Consider the following 19,325-nt stretch of genomic DNA (forward strand, 5'->3'; position numbering starts at 1 on the left):
AGCTTGATAGTGCTAGCTGGTATAAAATTCAGAAAATTGACGATGTGCATTAGGATTTACATGCGTCATCATCTGTGAAGAAATTGGGATTGGTCCTTGGTTAAGTCCAGATCCTCGTGATCCACCTACCACAGTGGTACTGCGAGGTGGTGTGTATATCGATAATTCATTGATTCGGTTAGGGGCAGCCGAACTTGGAATCGTCTCGAGGGGCGTCGGTGATGGCAACATTCCTGGGTAACTGGTCTGACCGGTCGGACCGGTCTGACCGGTCGGTGAGACCGGTCCGGCTGGTGCTGTGTACACGGTCGACGGTGGCGGGGTTTGCCCTAGGAACGAGTTCAGCGGCATACCATATAGTGGTTCAGATGTAAACTCAGGGATAGCCGAACTCGGATCTGATGAGTTAGGATCTACCATAGGTTTATTGCCCTTAAGCGCATCAATATTGCTACTCATCTTAATTAAAACGTCACCCGCAGCAGCTTGTGCAGCAACAATCTTCTGATCCATCATGGATGACATTTTATCAAACATATCAGAGGGAGAGAGGCTTACATTGGGTATCTCTTCAATCTTATCCTTGTTAAGCTTGAGTGATGGCAGCACGAACTCCTACACCCTCTTGACGAGGCCACCGCGATCCTTCTTGAAGCCCTTCAAGAATTGCGTCCTGACGTGCTCCTCGACAAGAAGTTAGGCCTTGCACTCGTCCTCAGTGAGCTCCTCCAGTGTAGTCGTGATAATGTTCTCCTTGTTGATCTCTGAAGAACCCATCTTCTTCGAGGACTAGATTAGATCGGTTTTAAAACATGATTAACCTTTCCCTAGCAGAGTCGCCAAAAAGTATATTGACACAAAATAGCGCCAACACACTCGAATGCGCTAGAACGCGCAAACGATCATCATAACGATCAACACTTGTGATGCCCTGGGCGAACCGGTCTGACCGGTCTTGTGCAGAGAACCGCGACGAGCCTAGAAGCGCGAGCTCGGGAGGGACCCCGTCGGAGCTTGCACAGCTAGGGTTGCTCTAAGGTCGGCAGGCCATTCAGAACGCCTTCAAACGCCGTCGAGACGTAGGAATAACAGAATTAGGTTTTGGAAAAGCTAGGGTTTGAGAGGAACAAAAAGTAGATGTAAATTGATTTGATTCGATTGGGAATACCTCAATCGGCCTTAGCCTTTATATTTATAGGCCGGGGAAGTCGTACCCCTTCTCCAAGTCGGATTACGTAAAGATTCCATCAATAAAACAACTCCTACCCGGATTAGAATTGGGCAGACCGGCCTCTGGGCCTGCCAATTTTGCCCGTCAACAATATATACTTCATCCATGTTGGTAAAGGAAATCGTTTTAAGTTTGTCTTAAGTTAAATATTTTAAATTTTAACTATACATAATTTCTTTTGGGTTGAGTTTAAAAATATAAAAGTGATGTAAGTAGATTCATCTTGAAATATTATTCGTAAAGTATATATTGACTATATTTATAAATTTTTATAGCAAAAAGATAGAGATCAAAGTTGTTTTCTGACATCGTGTCAATGTCCGAAACAATTTGCTTTACAATGTCCGAAACAATTTGCTTTACCAACCCGGAGGGAGTAAATATACTACCAATATAATTCAGATGTTCACACCACAACACTTATACATCAAACATGTCACAGTACAAATGGATCAGATATACGCTTATGAACCCTGCATAGTAGCAAAATAAGGACATTAGGGAGCCAACCCTACACTACTACTAAACCACCACATAGATTAGGGCTGCTTTACAAAGATATAATAATAATCGCATTAGATTGGTTGAGTTCATGGCGGCGCCGGTAGGCCATGGCTTGCCATGTATAGATACCAGATGGACCGAGTGGAATTCTAGAGCTCGCCTAGGAAAAGAGATGATGCCACACAACACAACTGGCTACAAGTGAAAAGTAGAATGGATACACTCTTGCATAGATAATTTATCAGAGACCGAGTTATGTTTGTTCGCTCTGATAGTCTGATTACAACGTACGAGAATATAGAATTGATCAATTTCTATCTCTTCTCTATCTCTACTATTTCTAAAGCAAGCAATGATTCCTTGATCTGTCAATCGGAATTCGGAAAAATCAATCTGACTCCTAATCGGAAACCGAACAAATCAATCTGAATCCCAATCAGAACCAGACAATCAATACCTCGCCCAGTCACAACATACGGGCATGGGTAAATCTGGGTAAGATTTATATTACCCGAAGCAACATACGGGCATTATGCTAGTCTATAATAACTATTTCTAAAGCGACTAAGTTTTCATCTAAATTTTTAGTTTGATCTGCTTGGTTTGGTCCGTCTTGTATTATTGACAGGTTGGTCTTAGTTCATCCCGTATTCGAGTCGAACCAACCGCCTCCATCTATGACTCGATCATACAGATCACACCAAAGCATGGGCACCAATACATATCCGATACTCATACTAAATTTATTCGTAGCGACGTACGGGCATAATTGCTTTTGCTAGTAATTCTAAAGCAAGCAATGATTCCATGGTCTGTCAATTGGACTCCTAGCCGGAATCCGAACTAATTAATCGGAGTCCTAATCGGAGCCTAAACAAATCAATTGAAATCCTAATCAAAACTTGAATAAATCAATCCGAATCCTAGTAGAAATCCGGACAATCAAATCCGGTACGGTGACAGCATAGCTTACTCATGGAGTGAAAGAGCATAAATTGATGATCTCATATAGATCTGGGTAAAATTTATATTACCATACCAACACATCGTGCACAATAATAGTACAAAAATAAATATTGGAAAGTACGAAGAGACAAGTTGTACGTGCTGGGGCTCTAAACTCGTCTCATGCTGACATGGCTTGGAAGCCTTATTAAACTCGCTCTAATTGCACATAGACGTAGAGCTCGCACGCATATCCTCGCATCGATGGGGAGCGTCACGGGCACGCCGGCACCGGCAAGGCCTTGAGCGGCGTCACCATGTTGAGCGAAGTGCCGAACCGGTCCCGAACGTCCACGTCCCCGGGCTGCATCCCCTCAGGCAGCCTCCACTCGAAGGCGTGCAGCATGGATGCCAGGAGCAGCGGCACCACCCGGGTGGCTATGGGTGTGCCGGGGCACGCCCTCCGCCCGCCCCCGAACGGCATGAACTCCAGCCTGTCCTTCCCGCGGAAGTCCGCGCCGCCCGCGCCCACGAACCGCTCTGGCACGAACGCCTCGGGCTCCGGCCACAACGCCGGGTCACGCATGACCGCCCACAGGTTGACGATCACCTTGGTGCCGCTCGGCATCGTGAAACCGCCCACCTCCGCGCCGTCGGCCATGGCCAGGTGCGGCATAAGCATCGGGCTCGGCGGGTGCAGCCGCATTGACTCCATCACCACGGCGCGGAGGTAGGGCAGCCTATCGACGTCGGACTCATCAGGGTGAAGCTTCGATCCTAGCGCTTCCCTTAGCTCGTCGCGGACCTTGGACATCACGGCCGGGTGCCGGAGCAGCTCGGCCATCGTCCACTCGACGGTGATCGCATTCGTGTCCGTTCCAGCGGCAAAGAGATCCTGCATGCGCCCGTGGTCCAAAGGAAAACCTGGACGTTACTTTGGAAGAAAAACGTGTGGCCGTGTTTTGTTCAGTGCCTTTGACGAATCAGCAAGATCGCGATAAGGTGAATGCGAAACTTGTGGACCGTGCTTTTGTCAGTTCGAACTTCGAACCCAAAGGAGACGAATAGCATGGCAACACGTTGAATTCCATGGATATCGTTCAAGCTTTGGCTATCGGACAGAAACTTACCAAAAGAAAGGACTTGATAGTTTGCAGGCTGAGCTGATCCACCGAGTGAAGCTGAAGCAGCACGTCTAAGAAATCCTCCTTCTCACCGCCGCTGCCGGCGTTGACGCGTCGCGTGATGATCTCGTCAAAGAAGTCGTAGAACCTGCCGATAAGCACAGCGCTGCGCCGGCCGCCGGCCCTGCAGGTCGAGCTTGGAGAGCACGGGGAAGAGGTCCGAGAGGTTGGGCTTGCAGGCCTCCTCCACCGTGTCCCTGACCAGAATCTCCCGCTCCTGCGCGCGGTCCGAGCTCAGGTCGGCCACGTCCTCGGAGAAGAGTGCGTTGGACACGACGTTGAGCACGCACGAGAACACGACGCGCCCCACGTCCACGGCCTCGCCGGCGTGGCGGCGCAGGCAGGCGACCAGCTCCCTCGCCTTCTCCTCCCGCGCGGCGCGCGTTGCGTCCATCCCGCGCGCCGAGAAGAGGTGGGTGGTGCCCACGGCGCGGAGCCGCTTCCACAGCGGGCTGGTGCCGGGGAGCCAGATGACGGAGTGCTCGTGGTTCCCCAGCGCGCGCCCGGCGTCCGTCACCGACCGCGCCGCCAGGACGTGGTCGTACCTCTGCAGCACGTCGCGCGCCGCCGCGGCGGAGGAGGCCACGACGGCGTCGGTGCCGCCGAGCCTCAGGGACATAACAGGGCCGTGCGTCTCTGCAAGCCTGGCGAGGGCGTGGTGCGGCTCCCCGTGGAGGTCGAGGATGTTGCCGAGGAGCGGCAGAGGCGCCGGGCCCGGCGCCTGCCTCGCCGGACCGGAGCTCGTCTTGTTTGAAAGGAAGAGCTTATAGACAAAGCAGGAGGCGAGTGAGACGTAGAGGAACCACAGATGGGTTGAAGCCTCCATTTTTCCTTGGGATCGGTAGAATGGGTAGATGGGGAATGGATTCTTCATTGAGCTGTATGCACGGTCCTATATAGTGGCGCAATCACCAGTCACTGAGCTTTCTTTTGAAGAAAAAATTAGCCTAACAATGCTTGCAAAAGTCTTTCGTTGAAAACGTTTCAAGAAACGTCTCAAAGTTTTTCTGATAAGCATCTTATAAAAAAAGCGATGAAATGACTTCAAAAAAACTTTCCCTACATTGGAAAAGGTTAAGAAATATGAAAAACAGGGAGATTGTATTGTCAGATTGTGCACGAGTCGATTAGCTAGGCTGTTAGTGTGCGTGTGCAGATTAGGACGGCCCACATTTGGGCATTAGAAGGAGCATTTTCTCCCTCATCCATCAAACAATTCATGGGTTTAAAAAAGTTCATAGAAGCTTAAAACCCGGTTACATACATACATACATAGATTCCAAAACTCTACAGATCGATCACGATTATTCTTACAAATTAACACACGTATATTCCTAAAACGACTTATATTTAGGTTGTAGGGAGTAATTTGTTATTCAATGTTTTTCAACATTTGCACTAATGCTATGGCTTTTATTGAAGTAAAATAAGTGTAGTGCGTAGGAGAAAAATATTCACCATTTGCAGACCAGGATAGTGCGTAGAAAGGCATACTTTGTGTCCTGGTAATATCTACGTGGTGAAGCCTGTAGTCTGGCGTGTTCTGCAATCTGCAGTCCGGTTACATCCATACATTTAACTATTATGCATCTGATGCTTGTAAAAGATAGGCAAAATAGCTAAAATCGTCTCTAAACTATTGAGCTCGGCTCAATTTCATCCCTCAACTATCAAAAAGTTCAATTTAGTCCCTAAACTATACAAAAGGGTCCGTTTTCATCCTTATGCTGAGTTGGCACGCCATGGTGGACTGCTTCGTCAGTGACGAGCCAACTTAGAATTGCATCTCGTAGTGAAACATCTATTTTACGCCTGAACAAATGAGATTCATGTAGTTTGAAGTGCCCAGTTCATGGCACATATATCATTTGCATTAAACATTGGCATGTTCTGTCACTTTGAATGAACAACCACTTTATGGACACATGGTTATAACTCACTACGAGATGTCCTAGGGTAAAATCACTATTTAACTACGAGATGCAATCCTAAGCTGACAAGGCAGTCCACCGTGGCGTGCCAACTCAGTATAAGGACAAAAATGGAATAATTTGTATAATTTAGGGACTAAATTGATCTTTTTGATAGTTGAGGGATGAAATTGAGTCGATCTCAATAGTTCAGGGATGATTTTAGTTATTTTGCCTAAAAGACAGTACCTACACCAAGCATACTGGCATTGCAAATGCTTACAGGAAACGATATGCATAACCGGTATCGGGATTTTATCACCTAAGTAGCAGAGTTCGCATGAGGGGAAAAAATAAAGCGAGGATAAGGGCAAGAGACGGATGACCTTACCTCTCACTGGCTTCCTGTTGCCACCGGATCTGGAAGGTAGAAGGGGAAGATCCGTAACATGGGCAGCTGTTGGAGGCAAAAATTGGCAAACACCAAGGCCGACCGGTCTGACCGGTTGGGCCGACCGGTCTGGGCCTATGCAGTCCGAGTAGAGTTAGGGTTTGTGTTGTGGAATCCGTTTGTAACTCAATTTGGAAGGGGTACGTCTTCCCCGGCCTATAAATATAAAGGCCATGGCCGATTGAGATCCTTCTACCCAATCGAATCAATCAATCTACAATTTTCTTATTTTTCTCCAAACCCTAGCTTTTCCACCTCATGCTGTTCTTTGCTCGTCTCGACGACGTTCAAGGACGTCTTGAGAGGCCTGCCGACCTCAAGACACCCCTAAATCTGCGAGCTCCGACGGGTTCCCTCCCGAGCTCGTGGTTTTAGGTCTTCGTGAAGCTCTCTGCGCCCAACCGGTCTGACTCGTTGGCGCGACCGGTTTGACCGGTCTACCCCGACCGGTCAGACCGGTCTCAGCAGAGACCGGCCCATGTTTGTCAAGTTCGCCAGGAATATCGTGTCAATAAAAAGAAGGACGAACCAGTGCCAATGCAAGTCGATTCTGAGAAGGCTCCAGTCAAGATTGTGCAAATTGAAGATGGAAAAAGAAAGGCTCGAGATGCACAAAAAGGACCGGTGATTGTTGAGAAATCGGTCAATATTTCCCAGAAGCTTATGTTGGCTAATGATCATGAAGCCAGCAGTAGCAACCTCAAGGACCAGAGCAAGGAGAAGTACTTTCAGCCTAGATGGTTCCCACCAGGGTTGACACACACTCAGAGAGGAGGTTGCAGCGTCTTCACCGCCAAAAACAGAAAGAAAAGGAGGCAGAAGTGTTGAGGGATAGAGAATTCGACGAGTATAGACCAAGATTCCCTCAAGGCAAGGTGTGGCAGGTCAAGGCAGCTGGCCAGCCCACAGGACCGGTCGGACCGGTCCAGCCGACCGGTTAGACCGGTGTCCCAGACCGGTCGGACCGCTCAAAGCAACCAGTCAGACCGGTCAACCCTGAGCCTGAGCAGAAGGCCGAAGAGATCGTTTCCACTTCGGCTCCTGGCGCATCAGAGATTCCATCAACTCCTTCAGCAGCAGAGGACGAGGAGTTGGTGGATTATGAGGATTCTCTGGAACGCACAAACATGGAGATCAATGTTCTACGCTTTTCTGATGACTATTGGGCGATATCGGAGGAGGAGACGGCACATCTAGACTTTGGGCCCCGCGAAGCTATATTTCAAAAGCCCAAGGATTCGAACAACCACTTGAAGGCTCTCTATATGAGGGGGCACATCAACGGGAAGCCAGTTTCTCGTATGCTCGTGGACAGTGGGGCAATTGTAAATTTGATGCCCTATTCACTCTACAAGAAGCTTGGCGGGACGGACGAAGAGCTCATCAAGACAAACATAACGGTCAGCGGTGTTGGAGGAGGTGATCCCATTGGTGCCAAGGGGGTTGTTTCGATGGAGTTGACCATTGGGAGCAAGACGGTTGCTACGACGTTCTTCGTCTCCGAGGTGCAAGGTAACTTCAACCTCATATTTGGACATGATTGGATTCATGCCAATCAATGTGTACCATTTTCCTTGCACCAGTTTCTTATTCAGTGGATCGGCGATGAAGTTGAGGTTGTGCATGGTGATGCCTCTTCCTTCATTGGTACCACCGATTCTGAATTCGTTGGTGCACATGATAACATCAAGTGTTTATCGGGCCTAGATTTGATCGATTACAACTTGATCAGTTGCACCAAGGAGGGTTTTGTTTCTGCAGTCCTAAAGCCGATGGAGAATCGGCTACATTTACTTCTATGATACAGCAGGGCAACGACATAGAGCTGACCGGTCAGACCGCTTCCTCTGACCGATCAGACCGGCCGAAGCCGACCGGTCAGACCGGTGCACCAGACCGGTCAGACCAGTCCAACGCAGACTGGCTACAGCAGCGCATTTAGCACTATCGGGACAAGGCGAATGATATGTGCGAAGCTATTGAAGACCTGGGCGACATAGATAAGTTAGGCCAAGGTTTTACATCGGCTGATCCTTTAGATAAGGTAGATATTGGAGATGGTTCTATTCCTAGGCCGACTTTTGTAAATACAAACTTATCGGATGATTGTAAAGCCAATTTAATAAAGTTATTAAAAGAATATGTCGATTGTTTTGCATGGGAATACTCTGAGATGCCTAGTTTGAGTCGCGATTTGGTTGAGCATCGGCTGCCGATTAAGGCCGGTTTTAAACCTTATAAGCAACCTTCTAGGCGTTTTAATCCTGTTATGTATGACCGAATAAAAGAAGAAATTAATCGCTTATTAGATGCTGGATTTATTCGGTCTTGTCGTTATGCGGAGTGGATCTCTAATATTGTGCCCATTGAAAAGAAGGATTTAGGCAAGATTAGAGTTTGCATTGATTTTAGAGATCTTAATAAAGCTACTCCTAAAGATGAATATCCTATGGCTATAGCCGATATGTTGATCAATGAAGCTTCTGGACATCGTGTTATCAGTTTTCTTGATGGTAATGCTGGTTACAATCAAATATTCATGGCCGAAAAGGATACGTCTAAAATGGCCTTTAGATGTCCTGTTTTTGTTGGTTTATTTGAGTGGGTTGTCATGACTTTTGGTTTGAAGAATGCTGGTGCTACTTATCAAAGAGCTATGAATTTGATCTTCCATGATTTGATTGGCATTATATTGGAGGTCTATATTGATGATATTGTGATTAAATCGGCCGGCTTAAGTCATCATTTGGCTGATTTAAGACTTGCTCTTGAGAGGATGCATCAGTATGGATAGAAGATGAACCCGCTCAAGTGTGCTTTTGCTGTATCGGCTGGGAAGTTCTTAGGCTTCATTATTCATGAGAAGGGCATAGAGATTGATCCGAAGAGAATTGAAGCCATGAAGAAAGTGGAGGCTTCTGCTTGCAAGAAAGACTTGCAAAAGTTTCTGGGCAAAGTGAATTACTTGAGAAGATTTATTTCTAATTTATCCGGAAAGGTTGATGCTTTTACTCCTATTCTTCGGTTAAAGAATGAAGCTGAATTTACTTGGGGGCAGAACAGCAAGAGGCTTTTGAGAAGATCAAGAAGTATTTGTCTTCACCACCGGTTCTCAAGGCGCCTAAGAGAGGTATTCCTTTTAGGCTTTATGTGGCTGCGGAAGACAAAGTTATTGGTGCTGTTTTGACTCAAGAAACCGAAGGAAAGGAGTATATTATCACATATATTGGCCGGCGACTTATTGATGCGGAAACAAGGTATACATTTATTGAGAAGTTGTGCTTATCATTATATTATGCTTGTACCAAATTAAGGCATTATCTTTTATCAAGTACTTGCATAGTTACTTGTCAAGACGATGTTATTAAGCATATGCTACAAAAGCCGATTTTGAGTGGTAGAATCGGAAAGTGGGCTTATGCGCTTGTTGAATATGATTTGGCCTATAAGTCTTTGAGAGCTATTAAAGGCCAAATTGTAGCGGATTTCATTGTTGAACATCATATTAATACTGGATAGTACTGGATGAAGATCTTATGGCAGAATTATAGGTAGCCAAATTTACTATAGAGATAAACATAACTTCGTTTTTTATGGTAGATGTACAACCTACGTATCAAAATATATAACAAACCCGCCCGTGCAACACAATGGTATCACTCGACCGTATGCCTGGAGCGGCACCCGCTGCTGGACCATCCGGTTGGCGCCAGCGCAACCGGCCCAAGCTCGCAGTCACGCCGTCACGGGCCACCACCTCACTTCGCCGCATGCCCGCGTAACTGTATCTGCAGCGCAGGCGAGCAACCGGACGGAAGGCTGGATGGAAATTGATGCCCGCACGGGGGCACCTCCGCCTCCCATGCTCTGCTCCCAGCGGCGGCGTGACCGGTGTCGCGCGGCCAGAGCGGAACGCAGGGCACGGAAACAATCACCGCCACATAGGCCCGGCCGTCACTCCCGTCCCTCCTCCCTCTCTTCGCTGACTACCTCCCACCACAACCCACCACGGCAGGCACCCATCAATGCCCCGTTCCGATGAGCATATTCGGCTGGGCTCCCCCAGCTGGCACACCCCGCAGGCGTTCGGCAGCACCAGCTGAACCACCGTGGTCATAATCGTGAGCTACCAAAGTAAATTTAATCCGAAACCGTTAATTCCAGCCAACACTGTTCATCCAGCCAGCCCAGCTAAGCAGGTTTCAGACTTTCAGTGCATCCGAACGGGCTGCAAGATCCCGAAGCTGCACCTGCCCCAGTCGCTGCTGCTGTGGCCCGACCCACCGGCGGGCAGTACCACCCGGACCCGACCAGAGCAGAGGAGGCGCTGCGCTCCGCTCCACCTTCTGCTAGGCTTTACCCACCACACCAAAAGCTATCCTCCTCCCTCCTCCAGCCCCCCACCACCCTCTTCCACCATCGCAGAAAAGGAAAAGGGGAAAGGACCCTCAGATTCAAAACGGTAAAGCCTGCCGCACCCTGCTCCTCCTCGCAGCCCACTCTCTCGGACGGACTCCCCCCTCTCTGGTTCTGCTCTGACCTTGAGTGCGGCGCAAGCCAGCAGGAGCAGAGCTGAGCAGGGAAGGAATTTCCCGAGGGGACAGCCCGCAGCTGCCGCCAGAAGAGAGCACCCGGAGGGGGAGCCTCCAAACGCAAGCAACCAAGCCCACGCGGCAGGAGCGCGGAGCCGAGCACCTACAAAATGCAGCAGCAGGGGAGCGGCGGCGGCACGGCTAGTAGTACCACCACCAGCGGCGGCCGGAGGCGCGTGTTGGTGCGGGGCGCGGCGGCGGCGGCAACGGCGCCCGCGGGGTCGGGGTCGGTGTGGGAGGCGCGGATGAGGATGGACGAGGTCAAGGGCGGCGTCAAGGTCTTCAGCGCCGGGGGCGGGGACGAGCCCGCCGACGAGGAGGGGATGCGGGTGTACCGCCGCCTGCGCCGCAACCAGAGCGACGGGAACGCCGGCGCGGGCAACGGCGCGGCAGCGGCCGCGAAGAAGCGGCGCAACTGGAAGGCGTCCGAGCCGGTCACCGCGATCGGGGACCTCCGCAAGTCGCACTCCGACGCCATGGCCGCCGTGAGTACGACGACGACCACCACCACCGCGGTGGTCGCGAGGCGGGCCGTGGCGAGGGTCACCACGCCCGAGAAAAAGATTGCGCCCGTGGCGGCCGCTGGTGGGGAGGTCAAGGAGGTGGTGGTCGTCGACGTGCACAAGGCCCAAGCGGAGGAGGAACCAGAGGAGGAGTTGGACGACGACGCCTACGGATTGGACGACGAGGAGCTCGAGGCGGAGGAGGAGGAGAAGGAGATGCTGGATCAGGATCACATGGCCGTTGACAAGGACGAAACTGCTCTGCACCAAGGCAAGGAATCCGTAGCTGCCCCCCTACTACTGTTGTTGCCAGATTTGTTTCTCGATCAACTAATGCGACTGTGCTCCTCGATTGTTCCCCGGTTGCAGTGGACGATGACGGCAACAAAGATCTCGAGCCACCGACAAAAGGTGAGACGAAAATTCAGAACAACTTTTTTCCCAGATTGTTGCTCTTGTCTTCCAATGGCGTCACTCCTTTTAATGTAGCAGGGATCAAGTCGACGCTGTCGGTGGAAGACGAGAGAGCGGCCAACCCAGAGCCAGTGAAGCCGCCTCCAGGTGAATTTCTACTCTTCAGTCTTTGACTTACTTTACTCCCCCCCCATTTTTGCATTTTCTGTTGCAATGGAGTTAACGGAAATTGCATTTCAATCTCCGTATTTGGATCTTGAATAATTCAGAGAAGAAATTAGCTTCCGCCATCGATCTCCGAGCAATCAACCCGGAGCCCATGACCCCTCCTCCAGGTCAATTCCTCATAATCAGATGCAAAACTCATGCTAATTGAGGTCAATCTTTTGTCTCACATCACCTAGTGTTCCTTCGAACCTCCCGAAACGCAGGGGAGAAGAAGACGACATCGATCATAGTTCACCGCATGACGAACTTCGAGCCGGCAAAAACTTCTCCAGGTACCTTTGATTTTTTTTAAATGTTCAGAGAATACGACAGCAGTCTAGTTGCAATTTGAGCAGTTCCCTATTTTCTTTTAATTTCAATGGTGCACTTTCCTGACTTATTCAGAGAAGAAAGCTTTGCTCGCTACTGGTGGCCGGATTCCGAAGCATGATCCTGTCAGCAATCCTCCCAGTGAGTAGCATTAGTTTCTCTTCACCATGCTTTGTTATTTTCTGGTTAACTGAAGTTTTTTTTTCCTTGCCTTGAAGTTGAAGAGTATGAGGAGATTCAAGGAAGGCCATCTCAACCCAGCAGAAGCCATGAAAGAATGCAAAACATTGGTATTGGTTACTAGCCTCTTTGACAACCAATTTGATATATTCTTTCTCTTAGAACACAATAAATTTGTTATGCTACTTCAGAGAATCAATGATTGACGGCTCTTCTCTTTCATTTATTGCCCCAGTGAATTTGGTGATGTGGAGAGATGTGTCAAAGTCTGCACTGGTGTTTGGATTAGGGACTTTCTTGCTCATCTCGTCCTCCTATGTCAAAGACCTAAATTTCAAGTAACTCAGTGTTCAAATATTTGCTGCACCTGTCACTCTGAATTACCAGAATCTAAAAGCGTTGACAGAAACAAAATGTGACAGAAGTTGCCTAATAACCTTCTCTGCCAAACTTCTGAATTCTGCAGCACAATCACGGCAGCGTCATATGCAGGACTAATCTACCTTGGCCTAAGGTTCCTGCGCAAGTCCATACTGAACAGGTAAATAATCATGCAAATACAAATTCACAGTAGATAGATTCTTCTTTTTTCCACGAACTGTAGATAGATTCTTCTGCCATTAACCATGGTAATTTTTCACCGCCAAAATTCAGAGGTGAAACTGTGGACTGTGAGGATGAGAGAGACAGCGAGAGGTGCTACCTAGTTGGGGAGGAGGAGGCCATCTGGCTGCTGAGGCTGGTGCTGCCGTACATCAATGAGGTGCTCCTAAATCTGAGGTCTCTCTTCTCTGGAGAGCCCGCGACAACCATGAAGGTAAAACCCATGAAAGATATCTGGTGTGTTCTTGTGACTATTGGCAAGAAGACACTGTACCTGGCTACCTGCTGGAACGTAGTACCACCTGGCATAGATTGGACATGTCTGGATTTGTACTGACTAGGGGACACATGTGCTCTGGTCTGCAGCTGGCATTGCTACTGTTTGCGATGGCCCGGTGCGGCAACTTTGTCACCCTCTGGACCCTGGCCAAACTGGGTAAGTACCATAGAGCAAACAATACATGCATCACCATCTATGTAACATCTATCACTCTTCTTTTATTTCAGAAAAAAACATCTATCACTCTTCTCACTTCTCAGTAAACTCTTGAGAGCCTCTTTTGTTTCTTCATTTCAACAGAAAAAAAAAAGTTTCTGAACTCAGACCTCACAGCCAGTGATTTTATGAACACTTCGCAGGAAACAGTTTTTGTAGTTATGATGCAGTAATTTAACTGTAACCATTGGAATGCATGTTGGGACCAGGAGCATCAGCAACTTTACATGTACAGCTAAAGGTACATGGAGAACCACTGCAGTCACTGACTTTTCGTGCCTTTGGCCTGCCTTGTGTGTGCAGTGTTCTTTGGGGTCTTCATCATCCCGAAGGTGTGCTCCTCTTACTCCACGCAGCTGGCAAGATACGGTAAGTAAAAAAAAATCTCTTCATTTCATCTCTAGTGTTCACAACAAATTATGAACACCACAAAATGTTCTAGAACACTGAACCCAGTCACTGACAAATGACCCCGCCCACTAGATTCCCACGGTTCGCTGGATCAGCTCGTCAGCTATTATAACTTACCCCGGTTTTTCTCAACCGTGGATTCTTTGTTTTTACTAGAATTTTGGTGTTGGATCCAAGTTTTCTCCTCTATAACCGTGGTGCGCACTTTTTCACTTTAACTGGTCCCCCCAAGGCACATGAGCATGTGTATAGGTAGTACCATAGTAGCCACCAGCCGGCAATTATGAACAAGGTAAATTCTGGAGTATAGTAGGACATATAAATTTTTGTGAATGTTTGGCACATAGGTTTGTGAGACAGCAGTCACGGCACACATATATACATCCACATTGGTAGTACTCCAATATAATAAAATGCCTTGCGCTTCTGGTTCAGACTTCTGAGCAGTCCATCTGAATGTGACTTCTTGCCTTGCTTCTTCTAGGTCATGGCCTCATGGGTATGTATTAAGCCAAATCGTATGGTTCCAAATTCGAGCCAAGAGGAACATGTAAATTAAAACTAGAAATTTGGAAATAGCAGAGCAATATAATAATTCTATGCCATTTTATTAGGGCATCTTTGATCCTTGTATATACAGACTGAATATCATGTATATAAAAGAAGAATGATTTGATCTATGCCTAATGTTTACGATTTTCGAGGAGAATTATGACTTGTTTGCATTCTTTAACCTAGGTTAGCTAATAAACTAAAAGCGACAGCATAGTTAGGCCTAGTATTGTTACTGTCGGTCGGTAAAAGTAAATCAGTAACTTCTTCGGATCCGAGACTACACTCTGTTTGTTTGGCTGTGTCTGGTGGTTGGTGATTTGTTATGAAAAAAGTACTGCTAATTGATTGGTGTCTGGTGCTGATTTGGTGTGAGTTGAAAAACACTATTGGTTGGTTGGCTGACTACCTGGTAACTTTCGCATCGGAGGAGCGGGCACGGTTACTCCCCTTACCTTTTGCACGTGCGATGTGTCGCGTGGTCAAGGAGGTCTTGCTTGTCATTTGAAGCCGTGGCCCATGCTCGAACGGCATGAAGCTGATAGATGGTGTTCCTTGTGGCCCACACCTCCTTGTGTCCTTTCCTTTCCGTATTCATTCGTGAGGCAAAGTAAGCGAGAATCTTTCCAAACGACTAGCGATCATCCTCATCACTGGTGCCACGACTTACCAAGGACTGATTTAGTAACAAAACCATGTTAGTTTTGAAATTACTTTTCGTGGATAGGACAATAGTAGCTACATGTAAGGCAAGTGCTAGTCGGTGTGTGTCACTCTGGCCACCTTGTCAATCTTGGGGGAATACATTTTTGCTGATGTTATAATTAAAATCTACTCTTCGACTTTTCTGCTTGGATCATAGCACTTTAAACACAAACTTAATAAATTTGTGACTTGTTTAATCTGCCCATACAACACTAATGCATTATAGTTTAATCTGCCACTCACAAGACTATGGAATACTAGCTTGTTCACAGGATGGAACTACAGTGCTAAAACATTTATTTGCTAGCAATACATTTTTTTAAAAGCACCCAGGAGCACTGGAGAGTCATGTAAAAGGTTGGGTGCCCACGCTAACCCGACTTAACGCAGACTAGGCTGCCCGAGCAGTCTCGGAACGCGCCTACCGAGCAAACTCACACACACACGCACACACACCCACACACGCACACCACTTGCTCGGTCCCAGTGCGACACTCGCGTTGCTCCCGATGGGAATCGAATGCGGGTGGGCGCGCTCGCGCACCTGGCGAGCGTGCCACTCGAGCTACGGCTCGTTCGCGCTAGCAATACATTCACAAAAGAAAAATATTTGCTAGCAATACTATGAAAATACTGTTCTTCTGGGATTCTTTCACCCACAGCTATGTACTGTCAGTATTGAAGCTTCCTAGCTTCACCCTTTTGGCTTTTGCAGTTTGTAGCGTAGGCTCATGAATCCCTCACCTGCAAAGATATTTCACATCTAGATCTGGTCTCCCATCCTCGTTAGCTGTCCCCTGATCCCCTCTGTATGTGGGGTCATCTGTTTGGTGTTTGCTCACCAACCCATCTGCCATTCAGCCCACACAAAAGTAAACAACAATAACAGGCTCGTGAGTCGTGCGTGACATACTTACTACTCGCTAAAGTTTGCATGTCATATTAACAACCACACAAGATCATGATGTTTTCCGTGTGATGTTTGTTGTGCTACCACATCTGCTACTTTGATCCTTTTAGCTAATGCTGTTTTTATTCCTTTATTTGCCGTCCGTACCAATTAGGGCCATAACAAAGTGGTAAACATCATGTGATGAAGTAGTTGATTGTGATAGATAGAGAATTCCTGTGATTCTGCCACATGTAGTCATCTATCAGTCATCGAAGTCTGATGGCCTCAATGAGCGAAGATGTTAGCTAGCTTGTCACCGTCCGCAACCATAATTGCATCCTGTTTATTCCTCCTAATTCTATTTGATCCTATGATACTGTTTCATGTTAATGGCAGAATCAAACATAACTTTCTTTGCTGTTATCTCCATCAACAAGAAAAAATATGAAAAAGTAGGTTCGGAAAAAAGTAACAACGCAGGGACCTTTATGCTTGATTCCTTGTCTATCTTCTCTTTTTCATGGTAACAGGGCACTAGCACTTAAACTGGACCCTACTGCTACTACTTGTCCGGCCCTCATAGTGTCTAGTCCCATGCCATGATAGCATGGGCAAAGCACGTCAGGAGCCCTTCTGGACAGGCATGAAGCAAACAGTAACCAGTTCAGCATGATTTGGCACCTCTGCGGAGTGCTGATCCATCCACGAAGGACAGACCACCATAATATAATCCTACGGGTTTTATAATATTTTGCGTAACAATAAGAGCAACAAAAAATGTTATAGGACACCATAGCTTTTTTGGTTGCCATTGTGTAGTTTAGTGCTAACTTTGGATGCTTCGGCGTGCAGGCAAGTTTTGGCTGGATAGGTTCAGGGACGCCTGGGAGTCGTGCTCCCACAAGAAGGCGGTGGTGGCGGCCGTCTTCACCCTCGTCTGGAACGTCTCCTCAACGGTGGCGCGCGTCTGGGCGGTCTTCATGCTGGTGGTGGCCATGAAACTGTACCAGCATCGCATGGTGGAGTTCGGCTGGAGCAGCACGGTAGAGGAAGGCGGTGCTGCGGCAGACGAAGCGGAAGCAGACGATGAGGTACACAGCGAAGAGCAGGCGGCAAAACCTAGCCTGTCCAGGGCCCAGGGCGAGGCGCAGGTGTTTGGGACGGCGGCGGTGCCGCGGCATAGACGAGCGCCAGTCTCCGGCGAGTTCGCCAAGGAGAGGCTGAGGGCAAGGGGCGGTATCCAGCCGAGGTGACATTTAGGAATGAGATTAGGCTGTTTTTGCTGGGTTGTTTTTCTAGGCTACAACGTTGTCCAGGTGTGTTCCGTGTGTCACAGAACCGCCAAGTTAAACGGCTTAATTAAGCGTAATTGCCATCATTTGAACGCATCAGACGCATTAGCTTAATTAAGTGTAACCTGACAGCCTATTTTCAACCCACAGGCCGATCGAAACACACCAGAAGTCTCGCGCGACGGCGAGCACAGACGGTACCAGCATAATATAATTTCACAAAAATAGATAATAACATAAATATTTACAAAACAGCTTTAAATTTAGAATTTACATAAAATAAATTACAGCAGCGGAAGAGAATATGACCTGAGAGAAGGAAATTTGATTGAGAACCAATAAAACAAAACAATATCTAAATATCTATGAACACGTGAGGACGTCACATCGAGCCCACTGATGCGAATCCTGGTTAGCTTCTATACCTGAAACAAGGTAAACAACAAACCCTGAGTATACTAATACTCAGCAAGACTTACCCGACTTTTGGGTATACTTAGCCCACATATCTAGACATGCAAAACTTTCTGGCTGGTGGATTTATTTGCAGAAAAGCATCTAAGGTAGATCCTTAATTTCAAAATTTTAGCTCTAAATTATAGTTATAAAGTTGCTACACATCTATGATTTGCAGATCTATAACAATCAATGTGAAAACATAATTGATTAAATAACATCAACATGTATCATATCATTTCGTTTCATTTCATTACTACGATGTGACTCGGAGATCAAGGTGCTCATGTCCGAGAGCGACTGACGGCGAATCGATCCGATTTAACCTTGCAAGGTAGACCTAATCAACACGGCACATATTTGCCCCGTCGGCCAATACGAGCCAACCATTCCTCTCCCCGCCTCGAACTACAGAACCGCCCCACCTGCATATAGTCAACCGAGACCTACGAGAGACCACCAAAAGTAAACATATGCATCCCAATTCTCCGCGGCCACTCGACTGCCCTAAGGGGTGGGTAGAAGTTCTGTACTTTCGAAACAAGGCAGTACTAGGCTTACCGGTTTCGACTACCTCCTACTCCCGGTATGCGGTTAGTACAATTCAAACATGATCAGCAGGGCCAACAACTGGTTACGGTTCCTCAATCGACTCGGACAGGGGCTAAGATACCCAGGAACCCTGTCTTGCTGCCATACCTATACATCATCATCATTCCCCGCCCGGTCTCATATTTCCATGTCAATTTCAACAACTCAGGTACTGTATATAAGTATATAACTTATATCTCGCGAGTAACAGGAAATTACTCGACTTCGAAGTATCCTATATCTCGCGAGTGCAAAAAGTCACTCGACTTCTATCGAGAAGTATTAAGCATAGCATTTCTATCGTCCTATACATGCTAGTATAATTCAGGGAAACCTAGGGATCATGCAACTAGAGTTCCAATCAACTCCTGAAACGTAATGCACAAGTAATAAATACATATATAGGTGTCATAATTTCAAATAATAGGATGTGCACCGGGGCTTGCCTGAGGGTAACACTAAGTTAGTGTTAATACTAGTAAGGCCTTGGGCCCTTCCGACCATTGGGCCGGGTCTTCCCGAATTCCTTCCCGGGCCTGCTTTACTAGCTCTCGCAGGGCTTCATGGTTACGCTTGTTCCACGGTCACGAGCTCGCATGTACCAAAATCTACATGTATGCAAATGCACAATGCATTAATGATATGAATGCAACACTCATTATTAAGTGCACAAAGAATTGTAAGATTAAAATTCACAGACTCCGAACAATCATGTATTTCCCTTTTTTTCCATGATAAAGGGCAACAGATTAAGATTATAAGAGTTGGATTTATATCAAAAGTAATTACCATTAATGAGATGTACTTTAAGCAAGATAAATTACTACAAAACACAATAATTCACCAGAGGCACATGGATATCATGTTTCAAAGATC

General features: G+C 47.4%; 1 protein-coding gene and 1 pseudogene across 6 annotated transcripts; one reads left to right on the top strand and one right to left on the bottom strand.

Annotated features, from left to right (window-relative positions):
* Positions 1-1,514: 1,514 nt before the first annotated feature.
* On the bottom strand, positions 1,515-4,742 carry LOC120679584 (annotated as a pseudogene).
* A 5,844-nt stretch (positions 4,743-10,586) lies between these two features.
* On the top strand, positions 10,587-17,526 carry LOC120678532 (reticulon-like protein B21). Of its 6 annotated transcripts, none has more exons than XM_039959770.1 (13): positions 10,587-11,591; positions 11,690-11,731; positions 11,810-11,881; positions 12,004-12,069; positions 12,166-12,234; positions 12,347-12,412; positions 12,490-12,561; positions 12,687-12,789; positions 12,918-12,992; positions 13,106-13,268; positions 13,421-13,490; positions 13,854-13,919; positions 14,446-14,670. In XM_039959770.1, exons 1-13 carry the CDS (start codon positions 10,928-10,930, stop codon positions 14,469-14,471), a joined length of 1,554 nt encoding a protein of 517 aa, XP_039815704.1. In that variant the 5' UTR covers positions 10,587-10,927; the 3' UTR covers positions 14,472-14,670. The 6 variants fall into 6 exon arrangements, with proteins under 6 accessions (XP_039815704.1, XP_039815700.1, XP_039815702.1 ...); XM_039959766.1 differs by lacking the exon at positions 14,446-14,670 and adding an exon at positions 16,963-17,526 and having other exon boundaries at positions 10,588-11,591; positions 12,496-12,561; XM_039959764.1 differs by lacking the exon at positions 14,446-14,670 and adding an exon at positions 16,963-17,526 and having other exon boundaries at positions 10,589-11,591.
* The last annotated feature ends 1,799 nt before the right edge of the window (positions 17,527-19,325 follow it).

Source organism: Panicum virgatum, chromosome 6N (genome assembly GCF_016808335.1).
Source record: "Panicum virgatum strain AP13 chromosome 6N, P.virgatum_v5, whole genome shotgun sequence".
NCBI classification, from domain to species: Eukaryota; Viridiplantae; Streptophyta; class Magnoliopsida; order Poales; family Poaceae; genus Panicum; species Panicum virgatum.

Bases quoted from the DNA above. Each gene is read 5' to 3' on its own strand.
- LOC120678532 (XM_039959764.1), top strand. From the start codon at position 10,928: ATGCAGCAGCAGGGGAGCGGCGGCGGCACGGCTAGTAGTACCACCACC. The intron at 11,592-11,689 runs GCAAGGAATCCG...CCCCGGTTGCAG, and splicing joins CGAAACTGCTCTGCACCAAG to TGGACGATGACGGCAACAAA. The intron at 13,491-13,853 runs GTAAGTACCATA...TTGTGTGTGCAG, and splicing joins CTGGACCCTGGCCAAACTGG to TGTTCTTTGGGGTCTTCATC.